Source organism: Microcaecilia unicolor, chromosome 1 (assembly GCF_901765095.1).
Source record: "Microcaecilia unicolor chromosome 1, aMicUni1.1, whole genome shotgun sequence".
Classification (NCBI taxonomy): domain Eukaryota; kingdom Metazoa; phylum Chordata; class Amphibia; order Gymnophiona; family Siphonopidae; genus Microcaecilia; species Microcaecilia unicolor.
Genome location: NC_044031.1, coordinates 374,069,646 through 374,093,509, shown reverse-complemented (window position 1 = coordinate 374,093,509; position 23,864 = coordinate 374,069,646). Strand labels below are relative to the sequence as shown.

The following is a 23,864-nucleotide window of genomic DNA, read 5'->3' as shown; positions in this document are numbered from 1 at the left end:
TTGGAGAAATTCCTGGAGAAAGCTTATTACTCTTTGGGATCCTGCCAGGTATTCATGACCTGAATTAGCGACTGTTAGAAACATATTGGGCTCAATGGATCTTTGGTCTGACCTAGTATGGCTAGTTCTTATGTTCTGTCTCTTGGTACACCATTGGTTCCTTGATTGATGGAGACAATTGGCCTGCAGATCTTTCCCCTGCATATTCATTGTGGATATCCTGAAATCCAGACTCCCTAGAAGGTACTCCAAGATTTTCAAAAGGCGTTTGACAAGGTACCTCATGAAAGGCTACAGAGGAAATTGGAGGGTCATGGGATAGGAGGAAAAGTCCTATTGTGGATTAAAAACTGGTTGAAGGATAGGAAACAGAGAGTGGGGTTAAATGGGCAGTATTCACAATGGAGAAGGGTAGTTTGTGGGGTTCCTCAGGGGTCTGTGCTAGGACCACTGCTTTTTAATATATTTATAAATGATTTAGAGATGGGAGTAACTAGCGAGGTAATTAAATTTGCTGATGACAAAAAGTTATTCAAAGTCGTTAACCTCGCGACAGGATTGTGAAAAATTACAGAAGGGACCTTACGAGACTGGGAGACTGGGCGGCTAAATGGCAGATGACGTTTAATGTTAGCAAGTGCAAGGTGATGCATGTGGGAAAAAGAACCCGAATTATAGCTACGTCATGCAAGATTCCACGTTAGGAGTTACGGACCAAGAAAGGGATCTGGGTGTCTTCGTCAATAATACACTGAAACCTTCTGCTCAGTGTGCTGCTGTGGCTTGGAAAGCGAATAGAATGTTAGGTATTATTAAGAAAGGTAGGAAAACAGGTTTGAGGATGTTATAATGCTGTTATAATTGCTCCATGGTGCGACTGCACCTTGAGTATTGTGTTCAATTCTGGTCACCGCATCTCAAGAAAGATATAGTGGAATTGGAAAAGGTGCAGCGAAGGGCAACTAAAATGATAGCGGGGATGGGACGACTTCCCTATGAAGAAAGACTAAGGAGGCTAGGGTTTTCAGCTTGGAGAAGAGACGGCTGAGGGGGGAGACATGATAGAGGTATATAAAATAATGAGTGGAGTGGAACAGGTGGATATGAAGCGTCTGTTCACGCTTTCCAAAAATACTAGGACTAGGGGGCATGCAATGAAACTACAGTGTAGTAAACTTAAAACAAATCGGAGAAAATATTTCTTCACCCAACATGTAATTAAACTCTGGAATTTGCTGCCGGAGAACGTGGTGAAGGCGGTTAGCTTGGCAGAGTTTAAAAAGGGGTTAGACGGTTTCCTAAAGGACAAGTCCATAAACTGCTACTAAATGGACTTGGGAAAAATCCACAATTCCGGGAATAACATGTATAGAATGTTTGTATGTTTGGGAAGCTTGCCAGGTGCCCTTGGCCTGGATTGGCCGCTGTCGTGGACAGGATGCTGGGCTCGATGGACCCTTGGTCTTTTCCCCAGTGTGGCATTACTTATGTACTTATAGCTTAGAGTATTGCTCTAGAGTGACTGGATGTTTCCTTAATCTGTTAGAATAACATGACTTCTTAACCTGACTAGTTTGTTATATGTATTCAAATTAACATGGTAGTACAGGTTCTCTCTATGGGATTTGATTTTTTTTTCCATGTTCCTTCAAGCTTGTGTGACTTCAATCATCCTGTACAGAGGACATCTACAGTCCTTTGCTGTTTCCTTTTTACTTGACTAGCACAGATCTTTGGATATCGGATGGCACTATTTCATCAAAGAAATGCAAACTGTTGAGATTATTTGGTTTAAGACAACTTGTGAACCTGTCATGTACATCTCATTGGTACAGGGAGCCTCCGTTTTATAACCTGCATGAACAGGCTACAGAGTATCAAGAAATGCCTTCACATTTCAATTTTTAAAAAAAATGATAACTTTATGATACTTTTTGTTATATGAAATGATATTGGTGGTACAAGACATTATAATAGCAATATGTTGTGAAAAACATTCAGATTAATATATAATGGATCCATGATTTTAGATGTCTTGCTGTTACAGGTGGAAGGAGCCGGTTTAATTTGCCATCCTCCCTGGAAGCTGAAAGTTATCCAGCTATTTGAGACACAGCGGGTGAGGCATGGAATGATGACCTTGGGACCAAGCGGAGCAGGTAAAACTACCTGTATCCACACTCTGATGAAAGCCATGACAGGTATGGAAAATGGCCTCTAGTGTTCCCCCTCTCCTCTGAGTACAGTTGAACATACTAAGATATGTTGTGCTTTTCCTATATAGCAAGGAAATAATTTTGATTGCAGTGATATACAGTCTTATGCAGATGATGTTTGCATCAAAATTTTGGAAATGTCTGTAATAAGATAATGATACATTACCAGAAGCAAGAATGTGTAAATGAGTTGCCTTAATTCACCTTTCCTTTAGATTTCAGTAGCACCAAATTAATTGATAATTGTTGTCCATGTTGTACTTTTGTATGCTCATATCCCAGGCTTAGTTAGAGGCCTGTCCGAAAAGTTAACACTGTCTTCCAAGAAATAGCCTCACAAAGTGCTATGGCCAACTATACTACTCTAGTAACGAAAGAAGCAGATCTGTAGAGTGATATAGGGTTTTGATATAAAGTTATGATTTCTGCCTCCTTGGCCATTTGTTCCCAATTAAAACAAACAAACAAAAAAAGCCTGTCAGCTTCTACAATAGCAGTTATAGTGGACTTGTGCCATTGTTAGGAAACTTCTCATCCATTTCAAGTCACTCCAGGTTTTTGGCTGAACAGCGTTTCTTCTTTAAGAAAGAGAGGCCTAATAGAAGTTGCTGACATGTATAGTGAGCCATGATGATAAAGACTGTAGGACCGGTTTATTAAAGTGTGCTATGTTTTTGCACTTACTGCACTTTAAGTGGAAAGACTGTGTGGTAAATTATATTACAATACATTACAATCTGTTCCTTGTATTCCGCTAATACCCAGTGTGGCTGATATCCCCTTTCCAGGATTCAGTGCGGTTTACATTCTAGGTGAGACAAAAAGCTGATAATGTTACTGCAAGGTATGAGAACAGTGAGAGACCACTGGTGTAATGCATGAGTCCAAAACATTATAGGAAAGGATAATGGATGATACTAGGAGGGTAGAAGTCAATGTATTGTATGAAGCAGTCTTTGGGAAGAGAAAGGTTTTTAGTCTGTTCCTAACATATTTGCTATCACCTCTTTGCTCAAGGAAATCCAACAGTAATACCCTCTGATTGGATTCTCCAATAGTTTTTTCCTATTCCAGGACAACCTTAATTTCAGGAAACTGGCTTCTAACTGACCACAGCCTTGAAAGTCCTGCTGGGCAGCAATAAAGTTAGTCGGTGTTTTCAATTAACTGAAGATGATTCAGTTGGAATATGGACATCTTACAATCAAAGAATTTACATTAGTCAATTCCTGTCGTAACTAAGGCATGAAGAAGGATATTTTTCGCTCTTCTAAGTTCAAATAGTGTCTCATAGAAAACCAGAATCTCTCCTGTAAAACTAATACCCTGATCCTTCCCCTAAGTGCAGAAACAGGACTCAAAGTAAACAAACAAAATGCTACTCAGGGGGGGGGGGGGGCAAGATGGCGTCAGGAACGGAAGTGAGGCACCCTAGCTCTTGAGACTCGAAAACGCTCTGGCGTGAGGATTGATCTTCCCGATTTTGTTATGGGGAAAAGAAAGAGGAAACAATGGTTCCTTCCTCCATGGCTCTGCCGCCAATCCCCGCCACCCGCCAGATGACCTTGGAGAGCTTTCGAGTGTGGGCTCTTGGAGAACAAATGCCAACCTCGATAGACTCGACTTCTCAGGGCGCTGAGCGCAGCATAGAAGGAGTGACGCTGAGTCCTCCTACCTTCACTGCTCTCCTTGCCCGTGAGGTCACGACAGCCTGAGGCCTTGGGATTCATCCAGACCTTGGTACTCGTAGAAGGAGGACCTATGGGCACCTCAACCCTGGGAAAAAGAATATCAACACAGGATCCAGTGCAGGTCGCTGCTCCTGTTTCTCGGGAGATTGCAACCATGTCTACCGGAGCTTTAATGAGACCAGCAGTGGTAACTTATGAATACACTTTGGGATACCATTCAGGCAGTGAACAATCCTTACTCTTGATGAATAATTCAGTAAAAGTGAAATAACGGACCTGAAAAAGGTCATTCAAACTTTGTTCGATCAAACTCAAGAGCATCAAGTTAAAATCACGAAAATAGAAGGAGAGGTTGAGAAACTACAGAACATTACTTCAGTTTTGATTAAAGAAAGAGAAATCCAAGATAGAAAAATGGAATATCTTGATAATAATTGGGCGCAGAAACTATTTGAGATTTCTGAACTTTCCGAAATCACCTCTGATAAATGCAACAAATATGCTTAAGAAATATTTCACTGAAGTATCGGGGATCCCAGTGGAGGGGTTTCCCCCATAATGAGAAACCCAATACATACTGGTATACCTATTCAATCCAAAAGAGCAATCTCAAACAGCTCCTGGCCCTGCATTAAACTTAACAGAATTCTTGGAGAACTCTCTTGAATTGATTTCTGAAAGAACTACATTGCTGGTAACGTTTGCCCTTGAATTGACCGAAACAATATTCTTCGGTCATACTTTCAACATATTAATGATTCTTCTTGGGACAAAAGATCCAGGTGTTTCCGGATTTAGCACGGATTACACAAAAGAAGAGAAAAGTATCTTTCATATAACCTAGGGTTTTAAAACTAGGAGGCACATTAATGCTGAGATTTCCTTGTAAATGGTTGTATTTCACTTGATTTGGTGAATTATATTTTCTTTACTCCCAAGAAGTTATTAGAGTTTATTGAATCAAGGGAAAAGGCTGTCCCTACCATGGAGGTACTCCCTTAGTTTACTATGCTGGATTTCGGCTGTGTACATTCGTTACTCCCAACCGTTGTAAATTATTAATTTACTATATGTTTCCACTTGTATTATTTCTTAGTATCTTGACCAAACAATTGTGGACTAAAGTAAGAATAATTTTTCCCTATTATATTTTAGGATATAAACCAGCTTATTTTCGAAAGAGAAAAACGTCTGTAGTGCGATCTAAATCGGGAGATAGACGTTTGTCTCGCAAAGGTGCCCAAATCGGTATAATCGAAAGCCGATTTTGGGCGTTTCCAACTGCACTCCGTCGCGGAAACGAATAAAGTTGACGGGGCGTGTCGGAGGCGTGGTGGAGGCAGAACTGGGGTGTGGTTATCAGCCGAGGAGAGATGGGCGTCTTTAGCTGATAATCGAAAAAAAGGCGTTTTTACCGCGATTTTGGGTCACTTTTTTTGGACCCTTTTTTTTCACGAACAAGTCCCAAAAAAGTGCCCCAACTGCCCAGATGACCACTGGAGGGAATCGGGGATGACCTCCCTGGACTCCCCCAGTGGTCACTAACCCCCTCCCACCAAAAAAACACCCCACTTAAAAAACTTTTTTTCCAGCCTCTATGCCAGCCTCAAATGCCGTACCCACCTCCATGACAGCAGAATGTGTTCGATCCTGTCACAGCCTTTCCCTGGGTCAAATGTTTCTCTCGGGTGCAGTACAGGGTCATATCAGCATTGCATTGTGGTGGGTGTAGGGTATTGGGCTCCGTGATTTCATTAGCTTGTGTTACAATCTCACAATGTTGGTAGTTGGTAGCTCTTCTCCCATGGTGCTTTTCCCCCTGCCTACTGGGTCAGAGTGTGCCCTGTTGTGTTTCCTGTTGTAGTCCATGCGGTAGTGGCCATTTTTGTAAGCCAGTTTTAGTTCCCTTTCCTGTGTTAGCCACATTAGAGAACTTAGTTCTTCCCTTGAATGTGGCTGAAAGAGGGCATTGTACAGCATTCTGCCAGCTCTGACCTACTGCTCATCTCAGTACCAGGGAGACTCGTTGCCAGTGGGGCACAACCTCTGATCTGCAGTTAACTGTGAGTAAATGCGGTTATTCCAATACAGGACGATTTCGGAGAGATTAGTCTTCAGGTGTCAACTGGTGTGCCAATGTTATATAGCAGCAACCAGTCCTAGAGGCCTGCATGTATGCAGGTCCCTGGAGCACTTTTAGTGGGTACCGCAGTGCACTTCAGCCAGGTGGACCCAGGCCCATCCCCCCCACCTGTAACACTTGTGCTGGTAAATGGGAGGCCTCCAAAACCCACTGTACCCACATGTAGGTGCCCCCTTCACCCCTAAGAGCTATGGTAGTGTTGTACATTTGTGGGTAGTGGGTTTTGGGGGGAGGGGGGTTGGGAGCTCAGCACCCGTGGTAAGGGAGCTATGCATGTGGGAGCTTTTTCTGAAGTCCACCGCACTGACCTAGGGTGCCCAGTTGGTGTCTTGGCATATCAGGGGGGCGAGTGTACTACGAATTGTGGCCCCTCCCATGACCAAATGGCTCGGATTAGGACGTTTTTTGAGCTGGGCGTTTTTAGTTTCCATTATCGCTAAAAAAAAACAAACGCCCAGCTCAAAAACGTCCATTTTTTTCGAAAATTCGGTTCGGCCTGCCCCTTCACGGACCCGTTCTCGGAGATAAACGCCCATGGAGATAGGCATTTCTGTTCGATTATGCCCCTCAAAGTATTATGTCATACACTTTATTATATTTCTGATATTTCAATGCATTTATGTTCGCTGATATAAATGTTAAAACTTATAAATAAAGAATTAAAAAACAAAAAAGCAAAATGCCACTCACTCAGAAAGAAAGTTCTGCTTGAACAGCCAGGCCTTAACCTTTTTGCAAAAGTGTAAGTAATTTTCCAAGTAAGATTCCATTCAAAGGGACTTACATCAACAAAGGCCTGCTGATTGGTGCACTGCAGCCAAACCTTGGCATCACTTGCAGTACAAACTGCTGTGAGGAGTGTAGCAACCTAGCTGATACATAAGGAACCAGCTTTTCCTACAGATACACTGGACCCTTTAAATGAACAGCCTAAAAAAAATAAGACTGAACTGAATTTTACTGCCTTTTGGCAGCCAATGAAGTGATTTCAGCCAAGGGATAAATACTGTATTTTATTGATAGGATTGTTTAAATTTGATTTGAAGGATTTGTATTGCAGAAAGTGATTTAATAACAGGCCACCTAATGTGTGCAGCCATCATGTGTATAAATTCCATCAGTTTTCAAAGGAAAAGCATGTGCATACTAGTCCTTTGAGAATGACTTCTCTGAAACTACACACACACATATTTACACCCACTATTTAGCATACGCAAACTTTCTAAGGAATTTATGCCCATGTTTTTAAAAATCTAAGTATGTATGTAAGTTCAAACTCAACCTCAACTCCACCCCTGGAATCACCTCTGCCCACTGTAGTTAAATGCATGCATGAGATGGCATTATGTACATAATTTTACTTACATAGTTTGAGCAATTTTATAAAATGACCCAGTTTAATGCCTGGGATTTAGTTGAGTCGGGGTGCTGTCGTTGGCATAAGCTCCTGTTTATAAAAAGGCAGTGTTCTATGGGACTGATGTATATCTCAGAGGTCTTTGAGATGACTACAACTCCTCACCTCATCCCCCCACTGGACCACTGGATCACCAATATAAGCCATTGTTTTATGCATTCAAATATCCTTGAAAAATATTCCCCTTAATAAATATCTGTGCACAGATTAGTCTCTAATAGGGAGAATGGAGCCTCTCATGCACAATGATGTTCCAGGCTCCAAATTCAGCTAAATACAGTTTTCTATATGATAAAGAAAGTGAGATGTGGTAAGTGAATGTTGCAAATGCCAAGGAGGCAATTCTAGAACAGAGCACCACCATTTAGGTGCCCTAATAGTGTGGATAGTGAGCCTATTCTACAAGGACAGTTATGTGGCACCAGTGTGCCTAGATATAGGTGCACATGTTTATGATAGCTCATTGGCTCACACAAATGTTAGGGCCTCAATGAGACATTTACATATGCACAACTTACAGTATTTTGTAAGTTGTCCTCATGAATGTCGGCCCTGCCTAAGCCCTGCCAATATCCCTTTAACAATTATGTGCTGTGCCTTTTTAGTATGCAATTATAGTATGCCGCTTAACTGCGCTACTGCCATTTATGCATATAAGTGTACACGTACCAACATGAATGGCAGTTTACGTGGAGGGGCATAATCGAACGCGAACGCCAATCTCCATGGGCGTCTATGTCCAAAAACGGGTAAGTGAAGAGGCGGGACAGACCGTATTTTCGAAAAAATGGACGTTTTTCAGCTGGGCGTTTGTTTTTTTTTAGCGATAATGGAAACTAAGAACGTCCAGCTCAAAAACGTCCTAATCCGAGCCATTTGGTCGTGGGAGGGGCCACGATTCGTAGTACACTCACCCCCCTGACATGCCAGGACACCAACTGGGCACCCTAGAGGTCAGTGCGGTGGACTTCAGACAATGCTCCCACATGCATAGCTCCCTTACCACGGGTGCTGAGCACCCAACCCCCTTCCCCCAAAACCCACTACCCACAAATGTACAACACTACCATAGCTCTTAGGGGTGAAGGGGGCACCTACACAGTGGGTTTTGGAGGCCTCCCATTTACCAGCACAAGTGTTACAGGTAGGGGGGGGATGGGCCTGGGTCCGCCTGGCTGAAGTGCACTTCGGTACCCACTAAAAGTGCTCCAGGGACCTGCATACACGCAGGCCTCTAGGACTTGTTGCTGCTATATAACATTGGCACACCAGTTGACACCTGAAGACTAATCTCTCCGAAAACGTCCTTTATTGGAATAAGCACGCTTACTCACAGTTAACTGCAGATCAGAGGTTGTTCCCCACTGGCAACGAGTCTCCCTGGTACTGAGATGAGCAGTAGGTAAGAGCTGGCAGAATGCTGTACAATGCCCTCTTTCAGCCACATTCAAGGTAAGAACTAAGTTCTCTAACATGGCTAACACGTGAAAGGGATCTAAAACTGGCTTACAAAAATGGCCACTACCTCATGGACTACCAGAAACAAAACAGGGCACACTCTGACCCAGTAAGCAGGGGGAAAAGCACCATGGGAGTAGAGCCTACCAACTACCAATATCGTGAGCATTTACCACAAGCTAGTGGAATCACGGAGCCCAATACCCTACACCCACGACAATGCATTGCTGATGTGAGTGTGCATAACAGAAAATGTGTCACACTCACCCGATAGCCACATCAGAACCAGGGAAAGGCTGTCACAGGATAGAACACATACTGCTGTCATGGAGGTGGGTACGGCATTTGAGGCTGGCATAGAGGCTGGAAAAAAAAGTTTTTAAAGTGGGGTTTTTTTGGTGGGAGGGGGGTTAGTGACCACTGGGGGAGTCCGGGGAGGTCATCCCCGATTCCCTCCAGTGGTCATCTGGTCAGTTGGGCACTTTTTTGGGACCTGTTCGTGAAAAAAAAAAGGGTCCAAAAAAAGTAACCCAAAATCGCGGTAAAAACGCCTTTTTTTTTCGATTATCACTAAAGACGCCCATCTCTCCTCGGACCGATAACCACGCCCCCAGTTCTGCCTTCACTACGCCTCCAACACGCCCCCATCAACTTTACCCATTTCCGCGACGGATTGCAGTTGGAAACGCCCAAATCGGCTTTCGATTATACCGATTTGGGCGCCCACGGGAGAAAAGACGCCCATCTCCCGATTTGGGTCGCAATATAGGTGTTTTTCTCATTCTCCGAGGACAAGCAGGCTGCTTGTTCTCACTGATGGGTGACGTCCACGGCAGCCCCTCCAATCGGAAACTTCACTAGCAAAGTCCTTTGCTAGTCCTCGCGCGCCCGCGCGCAACCGCGCATGCGCGGTCCGTCTTCCCGCCCGAAACCGGCTCGAGCCGGCCAGTCTTCTTTTGTCCGCACATCGGTACGGTCGTTTTTTCGCCGTGTCGAGCCCCGGAGAGTCGACCTCGCGCGTCCAAAGTTTTTTTGAGCGTGTTTTTTCTTCGGAAAAGCTTTCTTCTAGTGCGGGAAGTGCTCCGGAAACCCTCCCCGGGTTTCGTGTCAATCCTCCCCGTACTTCCAGCTTTTTGCCCCGATAAGTTTTCTTTCGTCGTCGGGGGTAGGCCTCTTTCGGCCTCGGTCGAGATTTTTCTCCCTCTAAATTTGGTGCTTCAATTTTCCGCCATTTCGGCTTTTGATTTCGCTGGCGTGATTTTCCGCCCATGACATCGAAGCCTTCCAGCGGCTTCAAGAAGTGCACCCAGTGCGCCCGGGTTATCTCGCTCACTGATCGACACTCGTCGTGTCTTCAGTGTCTGGGGGCTGAGCACCGCCCTCAGAACTGCAGTCTGTGTTCCCTGCTTCAAAGGCGGACTCAGGTAGCGAGACTAGCCCAGTGGAACGTGTTGTTCTCGGGCTCTTCGTCGGCATCGGCACCGGGCTCTTCGAGTGCATCGACGTCGTCAGCGTCCAGACCATCTTCCTCGGCCGCCCTTGCATCGAGTGCATCGAGGCATCGGGCCTCTGCATCGGCGCCGAGACATCGGATAGCTGCATCGACGTCGGTGGTACCGGGACCTCGTCTCCTGATGTCGTCGGACGGTGGTGCATCGAGTGGAGTGCAGGTGAGGGCTGTCCATTCCCCTGCTGGTGGCGGTGAGCCCTCGGGTGGGTCTCCTCCTACCCTGAGGGCTCCTGCGGTACAGCCCCCCCGAGATCGACCCTCTTCGGTCTCGGCCCCGAGGAAGCGACGGATGGATTCTACGTCCTCCTCGTCGGTGCCGGGGAGCTCCGGTGACATGCTTCGGAAGAAATCGAAGAAGCATCGACACCGGTCTCCTCCCCGTGTCGGCACCGAGAGCTCTGGGTCGCCGAGGGATTCGGCACCCAGCAGGCATCGGCACCGAGAGGACCGCTCACCCTCTGTTCAAGAGGTGTCGATGCGCTCCACTCTGGACAGCCCGGAACAGCCTCCTCGCCCGGAACAGGTTCTGACGTCGACGCCTGCATCGACCTCTCAGCCTTTTTCTGCAGCCACTCTGAACGAGAGCCTCCGGGCCGTTCTCCCAGAGATTCTGGGAGAGCTGTTGCGCCCTACCCCTCCGGTACCGGCGGTGCTTGCGCCTCCGGTACCGTCGAGCGTGGCGCCGGCTGGCCCATCGCCCAGGTTGAGGTCCCCGACGTCGGTACCCGCGTGCGGTGCCGACCGCGGCCACCTCCCAGGAGGGCTCCCCGACTACGTCGGCGGAGGGAGCTTCGCCGATGCGGGCGAGGGAGTCTTCCTCTCGACGCCCCCGTCGTGGACGTGGTTCCACTGAGTCGAGCAGGGCGAGGTTGCAGACACAGGTTCGTGAACTTGTGTCTGACACCGAGGGTGAGGCCTCGTGGGAGGAAGAGGAAGACCCCAGATATTTCTCTGACGAGGAGTCTGAGGGTCTTCCGTCTGATCCCACTCCCTCTCCTGAAAGGCAGCTTTCCTCCTCCTGAGAGCCTGTCTTTCGCTTCCTTTGTCCGGGAGATGTCTACGGCCATCCCCTTCCCGGTGGTTGTGGAGGACGAGCCCAGGGCTGAAATGTTTGAGCTCCTGGACTATCCTTCTCCACCTAAGGAAGCGTCCACTGTTCCCTTGCACCATGTCCTAAAAAAGACATTGCTTGCGAACTGGACAAAACCCTTAACTAATCCCCACATTCCCAAGAAGATCGAGTCCCAGTACCGGATCCATGGGGACCCAGAGCTGATGCGCACTCAGTTGCCTCATGACTCTGGAGTTGTGGATTTGGCCCTAAAGAAGGCTAAGAGTTCTAGGGAACATGCTTCGGCGCCCCCGGGCAAGGACGCTAGAACCTTAGACTCCTTTGGGAGGAAGGCCTACCATTCCTCTATGCTCGTGTCCAAGATCCAGTCTTACCAGCTCTACACGAGCATACACATGCGGAACAATGTGCGGCAGTTGGCGGGCTTGGTTGATGCTCTTCCCCCCGAGCAAGCCAAGCCTTTTCAGGAGGTGGTCAGGCAGCTGAAGGCGTGCAGAAAATTCCTGGCCAGAGGAGTTTATGACACTTTTGATGTTGCGTTCAGGGCCGCTGCTCAAGGTGTGGTGATGCGCAGGCTCTCATGGCTGTGTGCCGCCGACCTGGAGAATAGACTCCAGCAGCGGATTGCGGACTCGCCTTGCCGTGCGGACAATATTTTTGGCGAAAAAGTTGAACAGGTGGTAGAGTCTCTCCACCAGCGGGACACCGCATTCGACAAATTCGCCCGCCGGCAGCCTTCAGCCTCTACCTCTACAGGTAGACGATTTTTCGGGGGAAGGAAGACTGTTCCCTACTCTTCTGGCAAGCGTAGGTACAATCCTCCTTCCCGACAGCCTGCGGCCCAGGCTAAGCCCCAGCGCGCTCGCTCTCGTCAGCAGCGTGCGACTCAGCAAGGCCCCGCGGCTCCCCAGCAAAAGCAAGGGGCGAGCTTTTGACTGGCTCCAGCAGAGCATAGCCGACATCCAAGTGTCCATGCCGGGCGACCTGCCAGTCGGAGGGAGGTTGAAAGCTTTTCACCAAAGGTGGCCTCTCATAACCTCCGATCAGTGGGTTCTGCAAATAGTCCGGCAGGGATACACCCTCAATTTGACACATCCCGATACTGCCAGCTCACAGACAGTATCTGCGATTTCAGGTGGGCACACGCCACTTCCAGTACTGTGTGCTACCCTTTGGGCTCGCCTCTGCGCCCAGGGTGTTCACAAAGTGCCTAGCTGTGGTAGCAGCGGCACTCCGCAGGCTGGGGGTGCACGTGTTCCCATATCTCGACGATTGGCTGGTAAAGAACACATCAGAGGCAGGAGCCCTGCAGTCCATGCGGATTACTATTCGCCTACTGGAACTACTGGGGTTTGTGCTAAATTATCCAAAGTCCCACCTTCTCCCAGCGCAGAGACTCGAATTCATAGGAGCTCTGCTGGATTCTCGGACGGCTCGCGCCTATCTCCCAGAGACGAGAGCCAACAACTTGTTGTCCCTCGTCTCGCGGGTGCGAGCGTCCCAGCAGATCACAGCTCGGCAGATGTTGAGATTGCTGGGCCACATGGCCTCCACAGTTCATGTGACTCCCATGGCCCGCCTTCACATGAGATCTGCTCAATGGACCCTGGCCTCTCAGTGGTATCAGGCCGCAGGAGGTCTAGAGGACGTGATCCACCTGTCCACGAGTTTTCTCGACTCCCTGTATTGGTGGACGATTTGCTCCAATTTGACTCTGGGACGTCCCTTCCAAATTCCTCAGCCACAAAAAGTGCTGACCACGGATGCGTCCCTTCTGGGATGGGGAGCTCATGTCGATGGGCTCCACACCCAAGGAAGCTGGTCCCTCCAGGAACGCGATCTGCAGATCAATCTTCTGGAGTTACGAGCGATCTGGAACGCTCTGAAGGCTTTCAGAGATCGGCTGTCCCACCAAATTATCCAAATTCAGACAGACAACCAGGTTGCCATGTACTATGTCAACAAGCAGGGGGGCACCGGATCTCGCCCCCTGTGTCAGGAAGCCGTCAGCATGTGGCTCTGGGCTCGCCGTCAAGGCATGGTGCTCCAAGCCACATATCTGGCAGGCGTAAACAACAGTCTGGCCGACAGGTTGAGCAGGATTATGCAACCTCACGAGTGGTCGCTCAACTCCCGAGTGGTGCGCCAGGTCTTCCAAGCGTGGGGCACCCCCTTGGTAGATCTCTTCGCATCTCGAGTGAACCACAAAGTCCCTCAGTTCTGTTCCAGGCTTCAGGCCCATGGCAGACTGGCATCGGATGCCTTCCTCCTGGATTGGGGGGAGGGCCTGCTGTATGCTTATCCTCCCATCCCTCTGGTGGGGAAGACTTTGTTGAAACTCAAGCAAGACCGAGGCACCATGATTCTGATTGCTCCCTTTTGGCCGCGTCAGATCTGGTTCCCTCTTCTTCTGGAGTTGTCCTCCGAAGAACCGTGGAGATTGGAGTGTTTTCCGACCCTCATCACACAGGACGAAGGGGCTCTTCTGCATCCCAACCTCCAGTCGCTGGCTCTTACGGCCTGGATGTTGAGGGCGTAGACTTTGCCTCTTTGGGTCTGTCAGAGGGTGTCTTCCAGGAAAGATTCCACTAAGAGGAGTTACTTCTTCCATTGGAGGAGGTTTGCCGTCTGGTGTGACAGCAAGGCCTTAGATCCTCGCTCTTGTCCTACACAGACCCTGCTTGATTACCTTCTGCACTTGTCTGAGTCTGGTCTCAAGACCAACTCCGTAAGGGTTCACCTTAGTGCGATTAGTGCATACCATTACCGTGTGGAAGGTAAGCCGATCTCAGGACAGCCTTTAGTTGTTCGCTTCATGAGAGGTTTGCTTTTGTCAAAGCCCCCTGTCAAGCCTCCTACAGTGTCATGGGATCTCAATGTCGTTCTCACCCAGCTGATGAAACCTCCTTTTGAGCCACTGAATTCCTGCCATCCGAAGTACTTGACCTGGAAGGTCATTTTCTTGGTGGCAGTTACTTCGGCTCGTAGAGTCAGTGAGCTTCAGGCCCTGGTAGCCCAGGCCCCTTACACCAAATTTCATCACAACAGAGTAGTCCTTCGCACTCACCCTAAGTTTCTGCCAAAGGTCGTGTCGGAGTTCCATCTGAACCAGTCAATTGTCTTGCCAACATTCTTTCCCCGTCCTCATTCCTGCCCTGCTGAGCGTCAGCTGCACACATTGGACTGCAAGAGAGCATTGGCCTTCTATCTGGAGCGGACACAGCCCCACAGACAGTCCGCCCAATTGTTTGTTTCTTTTGATCCCAATAAGAGGGGAGTGGCTGTAGGAAAACGCACCATATCCAATTGGCTAGCAGATTGCATTTCCTTCACTTACGCCCAGGCGGGGCTGGCTCTTGAGGGTCATGTCACGGCTCATAATGTTCGAGCCATGGCTGCGTCGGTAGCCCACTTGAAGTCAGCCTCCATTGAAGAAATTTGCAAAGCTGCGACGTGGTCATCTGTCCACACATTCACATCTCATTACTGCCTGCAGCAGGATACCCGACGCGACAGTCGGTTCGGGCAGTCAGTTCTTCAGAACCTGTTTGGGCTTTAGGATCCAACTCCACCCCCCGAGGGCCCTGTTTTTTCTGTTCCAGGCTACACTCTCAGTTAGTTGGTAAATTTTTTAGGTCAATCTCAGTTATGTCCTCGCCGTTGCGAGGCCCAATTGACCATGGTTGTTGTTTTGAGTGAGCCTGGGGGCTAGGGATACCCCATCAGTGAGAACAAGCAGCCTGCTTGTCCTCGGAGAAAGCGAATGCTACATACCTGTAGAAGGTATTCTCCGAGGACAGCAGGCTGATTGTTCTCACAAACTCGCCCGCCTCCCCTTTGGAGTTGTGTCTTCCCTTGAAGTGTATTGTCTTGCTACATACTGGACTGGCCGGCTCGAGCCGGTTTCGGGCGGGAAGACGGCCGCGCATGCGCGGTGCGCGCGGGCGCGCGAGGACTAGCAAAGGACTTTGCTAGTGAAGTTTCCGATTGGAGGGGCTGCCGTGGACGTCACCCATCAGTGAGAACAATCAGCCTGCTGTCCTCGGAGAATACCTTCTACAGGTATGTAGCATTCGCTTTCGATTATAAGCAGGATAGCATCCTATCAGACCAGTCCAAACCAATGGGTTGTGCCCCTCTACCAGCGGATGGAGAGAGAGGAAGAAAATAGTTCTTGTGACTCGCCCCTTAAGGGTATTATGTAGCATAGAATGTTCAGTATTTCCTCTGTCTCCCAAGCAGATAGATGACAGGGTAACAGCCTGCTACCTGGTAACTTATCTGGATAACTCAGGATGGATAGAATGCTGTCCTAATTATCTGGATGCATTAATATTGCCACTGTCCAGATATGTTCTGGCACAGACCGTCTTATCTGCATGTTTAGTGTCAGCCACTAAACTTGTAGATAGTGGTGCTGGGTAACTGGATATTTTTTGACTGCATCCCCACTGCTTGCAACACTTCATTGGCTACCAGTCAAGGCAAGAATATTTTTCAAAGCGAGCACCCTAATCTTCAAGATACTATTTGGAATGGCACCCAAATATATGCTTAATATGATTGAACTATCCTCAAGAAATGCCAGCTCAGTAAACAGAAACTACCTACTCCTACATCTACCCAACTTCAAAACCACCATCTACAAAACTATCTACACAGCAGGATTTAGCTACCAGGGTTCCAAGTGGTGGAACTCAATACCAAAAACCATAAAAAGCATCACAAATCTCCTCCAATTCAGAAAAGAAATGAAAACCTACCTCTTCAAAAACTCTACAGCAAATCACAAAGATATTGTCGTCTTCCTTTCAAATCTACCTCTTCAAAAACTATATGAATAAACATCACCAAAATTCTACAGTTGAACACAAAAGCTACCACTACCTTTTCCTCTTCAAATCTATCTCTTCAAAAACTCTATGAATAACCACACAAACTATAGATGCCCTCTCCACATTGCACAGCACTATTGTAACTATTTTTAGATTGTAAGCTCTTTTGAGCAGGGACTGTCTCTCTCTATGTTGGATGTTCAGCGCAGCGTGCGTCTGGTAGCGCTATACAAATGTTAATAATAATAATAATAACTCCACCAAAATGTAAATTGTAAGCCATTTTGAACCAAAATTAGTTTTTGGATAATAGTGGAATACAGGAATGCATAAATAAATAATGATGCATTTATTTGCATAATTCTTGCTCTTTTTTGAGTGTTTAGGTCTTTTAGTCCCGCCCTATGTTGGGGACACTGCTTTGCTATATCCCATTGGTCTGGAGTGGTCTGATAGGATGATATGGAAGGAAAAGTTATATTTTACCTGATAACTTTCTTTCCTTTAGGCCTATCAAACCAGTCCAGAAACCCTCCCTGGTTGAATAATTTTATTTTGCTTACAAGCTATGGGGTCCTTTTACTAAGGTGCTCCGAAAAATGGCCTGTGCTGTTGGTTCATTTTTCAGCGCATCTGCAAAAAAAGCCTTTTATTTTTGGCCTAAAATGGACATGCGGCAAAATGAAAATTAGCGCGTGTCCATTTTGGGCCTGAGACCTTACTGCCACCCATTCACTTAGCGGTAAGGTCTCATGTGTTAACCGGCGGTAATCATCAGCAAGCATACAATGCCGATTACCGCCCAGTTAGAATCATATGAAGAAGAAATTTCAACTCGTTTAAATAAACAACAGTATAATATTGTAATTCTTGGTTTTATGCTCTATTGTGATCAACATTTGATGTAGTAAAAGCATTTTAAAGAAATCAAACAGTTGTATAATATTGTGATGTATAATCTCTGCAGACTGTGGTCAGCCACATCGTGAAATGAGAATGAATCCCAAAGCAATCACAGCACCTCAGATGTTTGGCCGTCTTGATGTAGCAACCAATGACTGGACTGATGGGATTTTTTCTACACTGTGGCGGAAGACACTTAGAGCCAAGAAAGGTAACATAGCAAATAAATAAATAGGCTTTAATATTTACGCATGCATTGTGCTTATAAATGAGGGGTAGGAGGGAGGGAGTCAGAGGGCTTTTTAGATACAAATCAGACAGGTGGGAAAGAGAGGATTGTGGGCATCTTGGAGGGGGTATGTAAAGAGAGAACAGGAGAAAGGAGAAAACAAGGCACAGGGACATCTGTCTTGTAACATTCTTATGAAAATGGCCACACAATCATCCTTGCAAAATAGAGGAATAGCCTAGTAGTTAGTGCAGTGGAGTGTAAACCAATGGACACAGGTTCAAATCTCACTGCAGCTCTTTTTTTTTAATTGTGATCCCTCCAGGAACAGAAAAATGCCTACTGTACCTGTACAGGCTTGCAGGTGTCTTATATCTTTAGGTACAGTAAGAGGCATATTTTCAAAGCACTTAGCCTTCCAAAGTTCCATAGGTTTCTATGGAACTTTGGAAGGCTAAGTGCTTTGAAAATATGCCCCTAAGTATTTTCTGTTCCTGGAGGGAGCCCCAGGAAAACAAACTGCACTAACCACTAGACTATTCCTCTATCCTGCTTGCTAGTATGTTCAGAATGGCTACAATACCTGCAGCTGACATACAGTCTGGTTTTCATTTCTGGTTTCATTTTCAGGGGAGAGGGAAGGGGACAGCAGCCACTAGGGGATTAAGGAGGGGTCATGCTTAATCCCTGTAGTGGCATCTGACTAGATTGGCTGCACTATTACGAGCTCCGACCCTTAACCCTTACAACCGGCTTAGGAGAAACAGCAAGTATCACCGAAAGTATCACCGAAACGAACCTAACAAACCTAACCAACTGACTGATCGATTGACCGACCAACGTGCCGTTCTTCCTGCAACAGAGTCCTTACCTATTGCAGCATCGCCCGTCATGCCTGCGTCGATGGCTGTCCTGCAGTGACTCCATTTTTGTGTGGGACGACCTGGTTGCTGCAGCGCCTGAGGAGGCCACTGCTGATAGTCACTGGGGAGACACTGATCCAGTTGAAGTGGGCGTGGTTCGGTCGGCCCCGCACTCCCTGCCTGGGTGGCACTGCTGCAGGGTTCCTGTGGCCTCTGAGTCTTCCTCTGCACCTCGTGACGAGACCTGACATATGAGGAGTATATCGGGCCTGGGCCTGGCCCGGCATGGATAGGGGGATTGACATGGTTGCATCTACCCATTGCAGCACCGGGTGCACTGTTTTACTGTCGAGTGGGAGCGCGATCTGTGACTAATCCATTGACTAGGATAGCACATGTGGTGCCCTTTTGGGCCTAGTACCGTGACCACGTGGCGACTCCTCTATGAATGAGCCGCAGCTCAAAACTGCAAGACCGAGGTAGCTGCATTGCATATAGAAGTGACTGTTCCAGTCCGAATAAAATACGATCACCGAAAAGCAGTCCAAATAAAATAAGATCACCAAAAAGCAGTTCGAATAAAATACCATCACTGAATAGCAGTTCTTCCCGACAGACATCTTCAGCTGCTGAACTGCCCCCTCCATACTCCTATTGTACGATGACCATCCCAGCCTGTGCTCACTGAATTCTCCTCTGGCTGGAGATCTCCTCTGACTAGCTTGCCCTGTTCCAGCCTACAACCTCAGCTCCAGCCTGCAGCTTCAGCTCCTGTCCTGCATCCTCTGCTCTAGCCTGCAGCTTCAGCTCCTGTCCTGCATCCTCTGCTCCAGCCTGCAGCTTCAACTTCAGTCCTGCAGCCTCTGCTTCTCTGTTCCAGCCTTCAGCCTCAGCTCCTGTCCTGCTTTCTCTGCTCCAGCCTACAGTTTCAACTCCAGTCCTGCAACTTCAGTTCCAGCCTGCAGCTTCAGCTCCTATCCTGCATCCTCTGCTCCAGCCTGCAACCTCTGCTCCAGCCTACAGCTTCAACTCCAGTCCTGCAACCTCTGCTCCTCTGTTCCAGCCTTCAGCCTCAGCTCCAGCCTACTGCCTCACCTTTGTTCGTGACTGTTACCTAGCGCTTGGGACTGCCTGAGTCACTACATTCTCCTCCTAGTACTGTCCCTTCCCAATCTACTCCTCCACCCGAAGCCACTGTGCACTACAGTTATACACTGCCCTTACGTTGATTTTATTACCTCACCATCTCTCTTGTCCTCTTCCTCCCTCCTTGCTTTCTGCCTTCAACACTTCATTCCTTCCATTGTACCTTCCCCATTCTATCTGAGTTCATCTCACCTCCGTCGCCTTCATCACCTCTCCTCTCTTACTCTTCTCCGCACTCTCTTACTCCTTCTTCTTCTCTCTGCTGGAGACATCAATCCCAATCCTGGTCCCCCTCACCAACCTTCATCCTATTTGTGCAAGTCGCACCGTGACCTCTCCAATCTAATCTCTATTCCTCTCCTCCCCCCCTCTTCTCAGCCCTACTCATGCGCCCTATGGAATGCCCGCTCCATCTGCGACAAACTTTCCTATATCCATGATCTTTTTATCTCTCGTAGCCTCCATCTGCTCACCGTAACAGAAACTTGGCTCTGCCCTGAAGACTCTGCTTCAGTCGCAGCCCTCTGCCATGGTGGTTATCTCTTCTCCCATACTCCTCGCCCTACTGGCCACAGTGGTGGTGTTGGACTATTACTCTCACCCTCTTCCAAATTTCAATCTCTTCTACCACCTCAGTCTCTCTGCTTTTCTTCCTTTGAAGTCCACTCCATCTGCCTTTTCACTCCTTTGCCTCTTCGAATAGCAGTTATTTATTGTCTCCCTGATAAGTCCCTTTCATCCTTTCTCAGTGACTTTGACACTTGGCTTTCCTTCTTTCATGATCCTGCTTGCCCCTCCCTCATCCTTGACGACTTTAACATTCATGCTAATTATCCCTCCAACTCTTACATCTCCCAGTTCCTCGCCTTAACATCCTCCTTCAATCTCCAACTATGCTCCACTTCCCCTACTCACCAAAATGGTCACTGTCTTGATCTTATCTTCTCCTATAACTGCTCTCCCTCTAATTTCTTTGCCTCAGATCTTCCCCTCTCTGACCATCATCTAATAACCTTCACACTTAAACTTCCTCCTGCCCAGTCCCGTATAATCTTAACCAATTTATCTAGGAATCTCCAGGCCATTGACCCTACGACCCTATCCTCCAATGTCTCGAATCTCTTCTCTACCACTGCACCATCCAAATCTGTCAATGAAGCTGTCTCTTCCTACAATACTGTTCTATCCTCTGCTTTAGACACTCTTGCACCTCTCATGCCCTGTCCTATAAGGTGTACCAAACCCCAGCCTTGGCTGACCTCTAAAATCCGCTACCTGCGTTCCTGTGCCAGCTCCGCCGAACGCCTCTGGCTGAAATCTCGTGCCCTTGCTGACTTCATACACTTCAAGTTCATGCTGGCCTCCTTCCAATCTGCTCTTTTGCTTGCCAAGCAGGACTATTACATCCAGCTGACTAATTCTCTCGGCTCAAACCCTCGACTTCTCTTCGCCATGCTGAACTCTCTCCTCAAGGTGCCTCCATCTCCAACTCCCCCCTCACTATCTCCTCAGACCCTAGCTGAGTTCTTCCTCGACAAGATTCAGAAGATAAACCTTGAATTCTCAACCAAGCCACCCCCACCTCTCCCTTCCCTTGCCCATTCCCCATCTCCCCAACCCCTCCGTCCTTTTCCTTCTTTCCCGGTCACTGATGAAGAAACAACTCATCTTCTCTCCTCCTCAAAACGAACTACCTGTTCCTCTGATCCCATTTCTACCCACCTTCTTAACACCATCTCTCCTACTCTCACCCCTTTTATCTGTCATATCCTCAATCTTTCACTTTCCACTGCGACCGTTCCTGATGCCTTCAAACATGCTGTGGTCACACCACTCCTTAAGAAGCCTTCACTTGACCCTACCTGTCCTTCCAACTATCGACCCATCTCCCTCCTCCCCTTCCTCTCCAAGATACTTGAATGCGCCGTTCACCGCCGCTGTCTTGACTTTCTTTCATCTCATGCTGTTCTTGACCCACTCCAATCTGGCTTTCGCCCTCTTCATTCAACTGAAACTGCACTTACAAAAGTTTCCAACGACCTGTTTCTGGCCATATCCAAAGGTCTCTATTCTATCCTCATCCTTCTCGATCTATCCACCGCTTTTGACACTGTTGATCACAGCCTACTCCTTGTTACACTGTCTTCACTTGGATTCCAGGGCTCTGTTCTTTCCTGTTTCTCCTCCTACCTCTCGCTTCACACCTTTAGTGTACACTCTGGTGGATCCTCTTCCACTTCTATCCCACTACCAATCAGTGTACCTCAAGGTTCTGTTCTCGGTCCTCTCCTGTTCTCCATCTACACTTCTTCCCATGACTCTCTGATATCATCCCATGGCTTTCAATACCATCTCTATGCTGACGACTCCCAGATCTACCTCTCTACCCCCCGAAATCTCAACCAGCATCCAGACCAATGTTTTAGCCTGCCTATCTGATATCGCTGCCTGGATGTCTCAACGCCATACATAAGTACATAAGTAATGCCACACTGGGAAAAGACCAAGGGTCCATCGAGCCTGCATCCTGTCCACGACAGTGGCCAATCCAGGCCAAGGACACCTGGCAAGCTTCCCAAACGTACAAACATTCTATACATGTTATTCCTGGAATTGTGGATTTTTCCCAAGTCCATTTAGTAGTGGTTTATTTACTTGTCCTTTAGGAAACCGTCTAACCCCTTTTTATACTCTGCCAAGCTAACCGCCTTCACCACGTTCTCCGGCAAAGAATTCCAGAGTTTAATTACGCGTTGGGTGAAGAAAGATTTTCTCTGATTTGTTTTAAATTTACTACACTGTAGTTTCATCGCATGCCCCCTAGTGCTAGTATTTTTGGAAAGCGTGAACAGACGCTTCACATCCACCTGTTCCACTCATTATTTTATATGCCTCTATCATGTCTCCCCTCAGCCATCTCTTCTCCAAACTGAAAAGCCCTAGCCTCCTTAGTCTTCCTTCATGGGAAGTCGTCCCATCCCCGCTATCATCTGAAACTTAGCATGGCCAAAACCGAGCTTCTCATCTTTCCCCCTAAACCCACCTCTCCTCTCCCCCTTGTCTCTATTTCTGTGGATAGCACTCTCATTCTCCCTGTCTCATCAGCTCGTAACCTTGGGGTCATCTTCGACTCTTCTCTCTCCTTCTCTGCTCACATTCAGCAGATTGCCAAAACCTGTCATTTCTTTCTCTATAACATCAGCAAAATCCGTCCCTTCATTTCTGAGCACTCTACCAGAACCCTTATCCACACTCTTATCACCTCTCACCTAGATTATTGCAACCTGCTTCTCACCGGCCTCCCACTTAGCCATCTCTCTCCTCTTCATTCAGTCCAAAACTCTGCTGCGCAATTCATTTCCGCCAAAGTCGCTATGCTTACATTAGCCCTCTCCTCAAGTCACTTCACTGGCTCCCTATCTGTTTCTGCATTCAATTCAAACTTCTCTTACTGACCTATAAGTGCATTCACTCTGCTGCTCCCTAGTACCTCTCCACTCTTGTCTCTCCCTACACCCCCCCTCGGGTACTCCGCTCTGTAGATAAATCTCTTTTGTCTGTCCCCTTCTCCTCTACTTCTGATTCCAGACTCCGTTCCTTTTATCTCGCTGCACCTCACGCCTGGAATAGACTTCCCGAGCCTGTACGTCTAGCCCCATATTTGGCTGTTTTCAAGTCCAAGCTAAAAGCCCATCTCTTTGACACTGCTTTTGACTCCTAACCACTACTCACTTGCCCTGTACCCCACTTCTTTAATTCCCTTACCTCTTAGTTGTTCTGTCTGTTTACCTATCTTATTTAGATTGTGAGCTCTTTGAGCAGGGACTGTCTTTTTGTGTATGGTGTATAGCGCTGCGTATGCCTTGTAGCACTATAGAAGTGATAAGTAGTAGTAGTAGTAGTGGTCAGCTGCACAATCAGAGCAACGTTTTGTAACTTGGACATCACTGACACAGGTTTAGATAAAAACGTCCTTATTTTTAGAAATGGAAATTTCTTCCCTTTTGAAGATCACTTTTTGGTATCCTATTTTTGGGTCCTCCCTAACAGGGGTGTAGCCAGACCTCTCAGTGGGAGGGGAGGGCCCAGGGCCCCATGGCTCCACCCAACTGTGCCACTGCTCCCTAGTCCCACCTAAAACATGCCTTACAATGTATCCCCTTGATATTTGGATGAACTGCAGTGTGCAACATCCATATTCTGACTTTGCAAAATCGGGATGTGGATATTTTTAGCGGATGGATGTTTTTTTAGGCATTTTGAGGCATCTATCTGCTTTGAAAATGAGCACCATAGAATATACTTCTGGAATGGTTCAGAAGTGAAAAGCATTCATAGTTGCAGTGAAGGAAAAGGCAATAGTCTGTTATTGAGATGGACA

The 23,864-nt window shown here is 47.5% G+C and overlaps 1 protein-coding gene across 1 annotated transcript in view; it reads left to right on the top strand.

Moving 5' to 3' along the window:
• DNAH5 (dynein axonemal heavy chain 5) overlaps positions 1-23,864 on the top strand; it is a 925,453-nt gene that overhangs the window by 428,845 nt on the left and 472,744 nt on the right. The window contains 2 exon segments of the mRNA XM_030220396.1: positions 2,048-2,201; positions 17,310-17,456. Coding sequence (XP_030076256.1) covers positions 2,048-2,201; positions 17,310-17,456 — 301 coding nt within the window.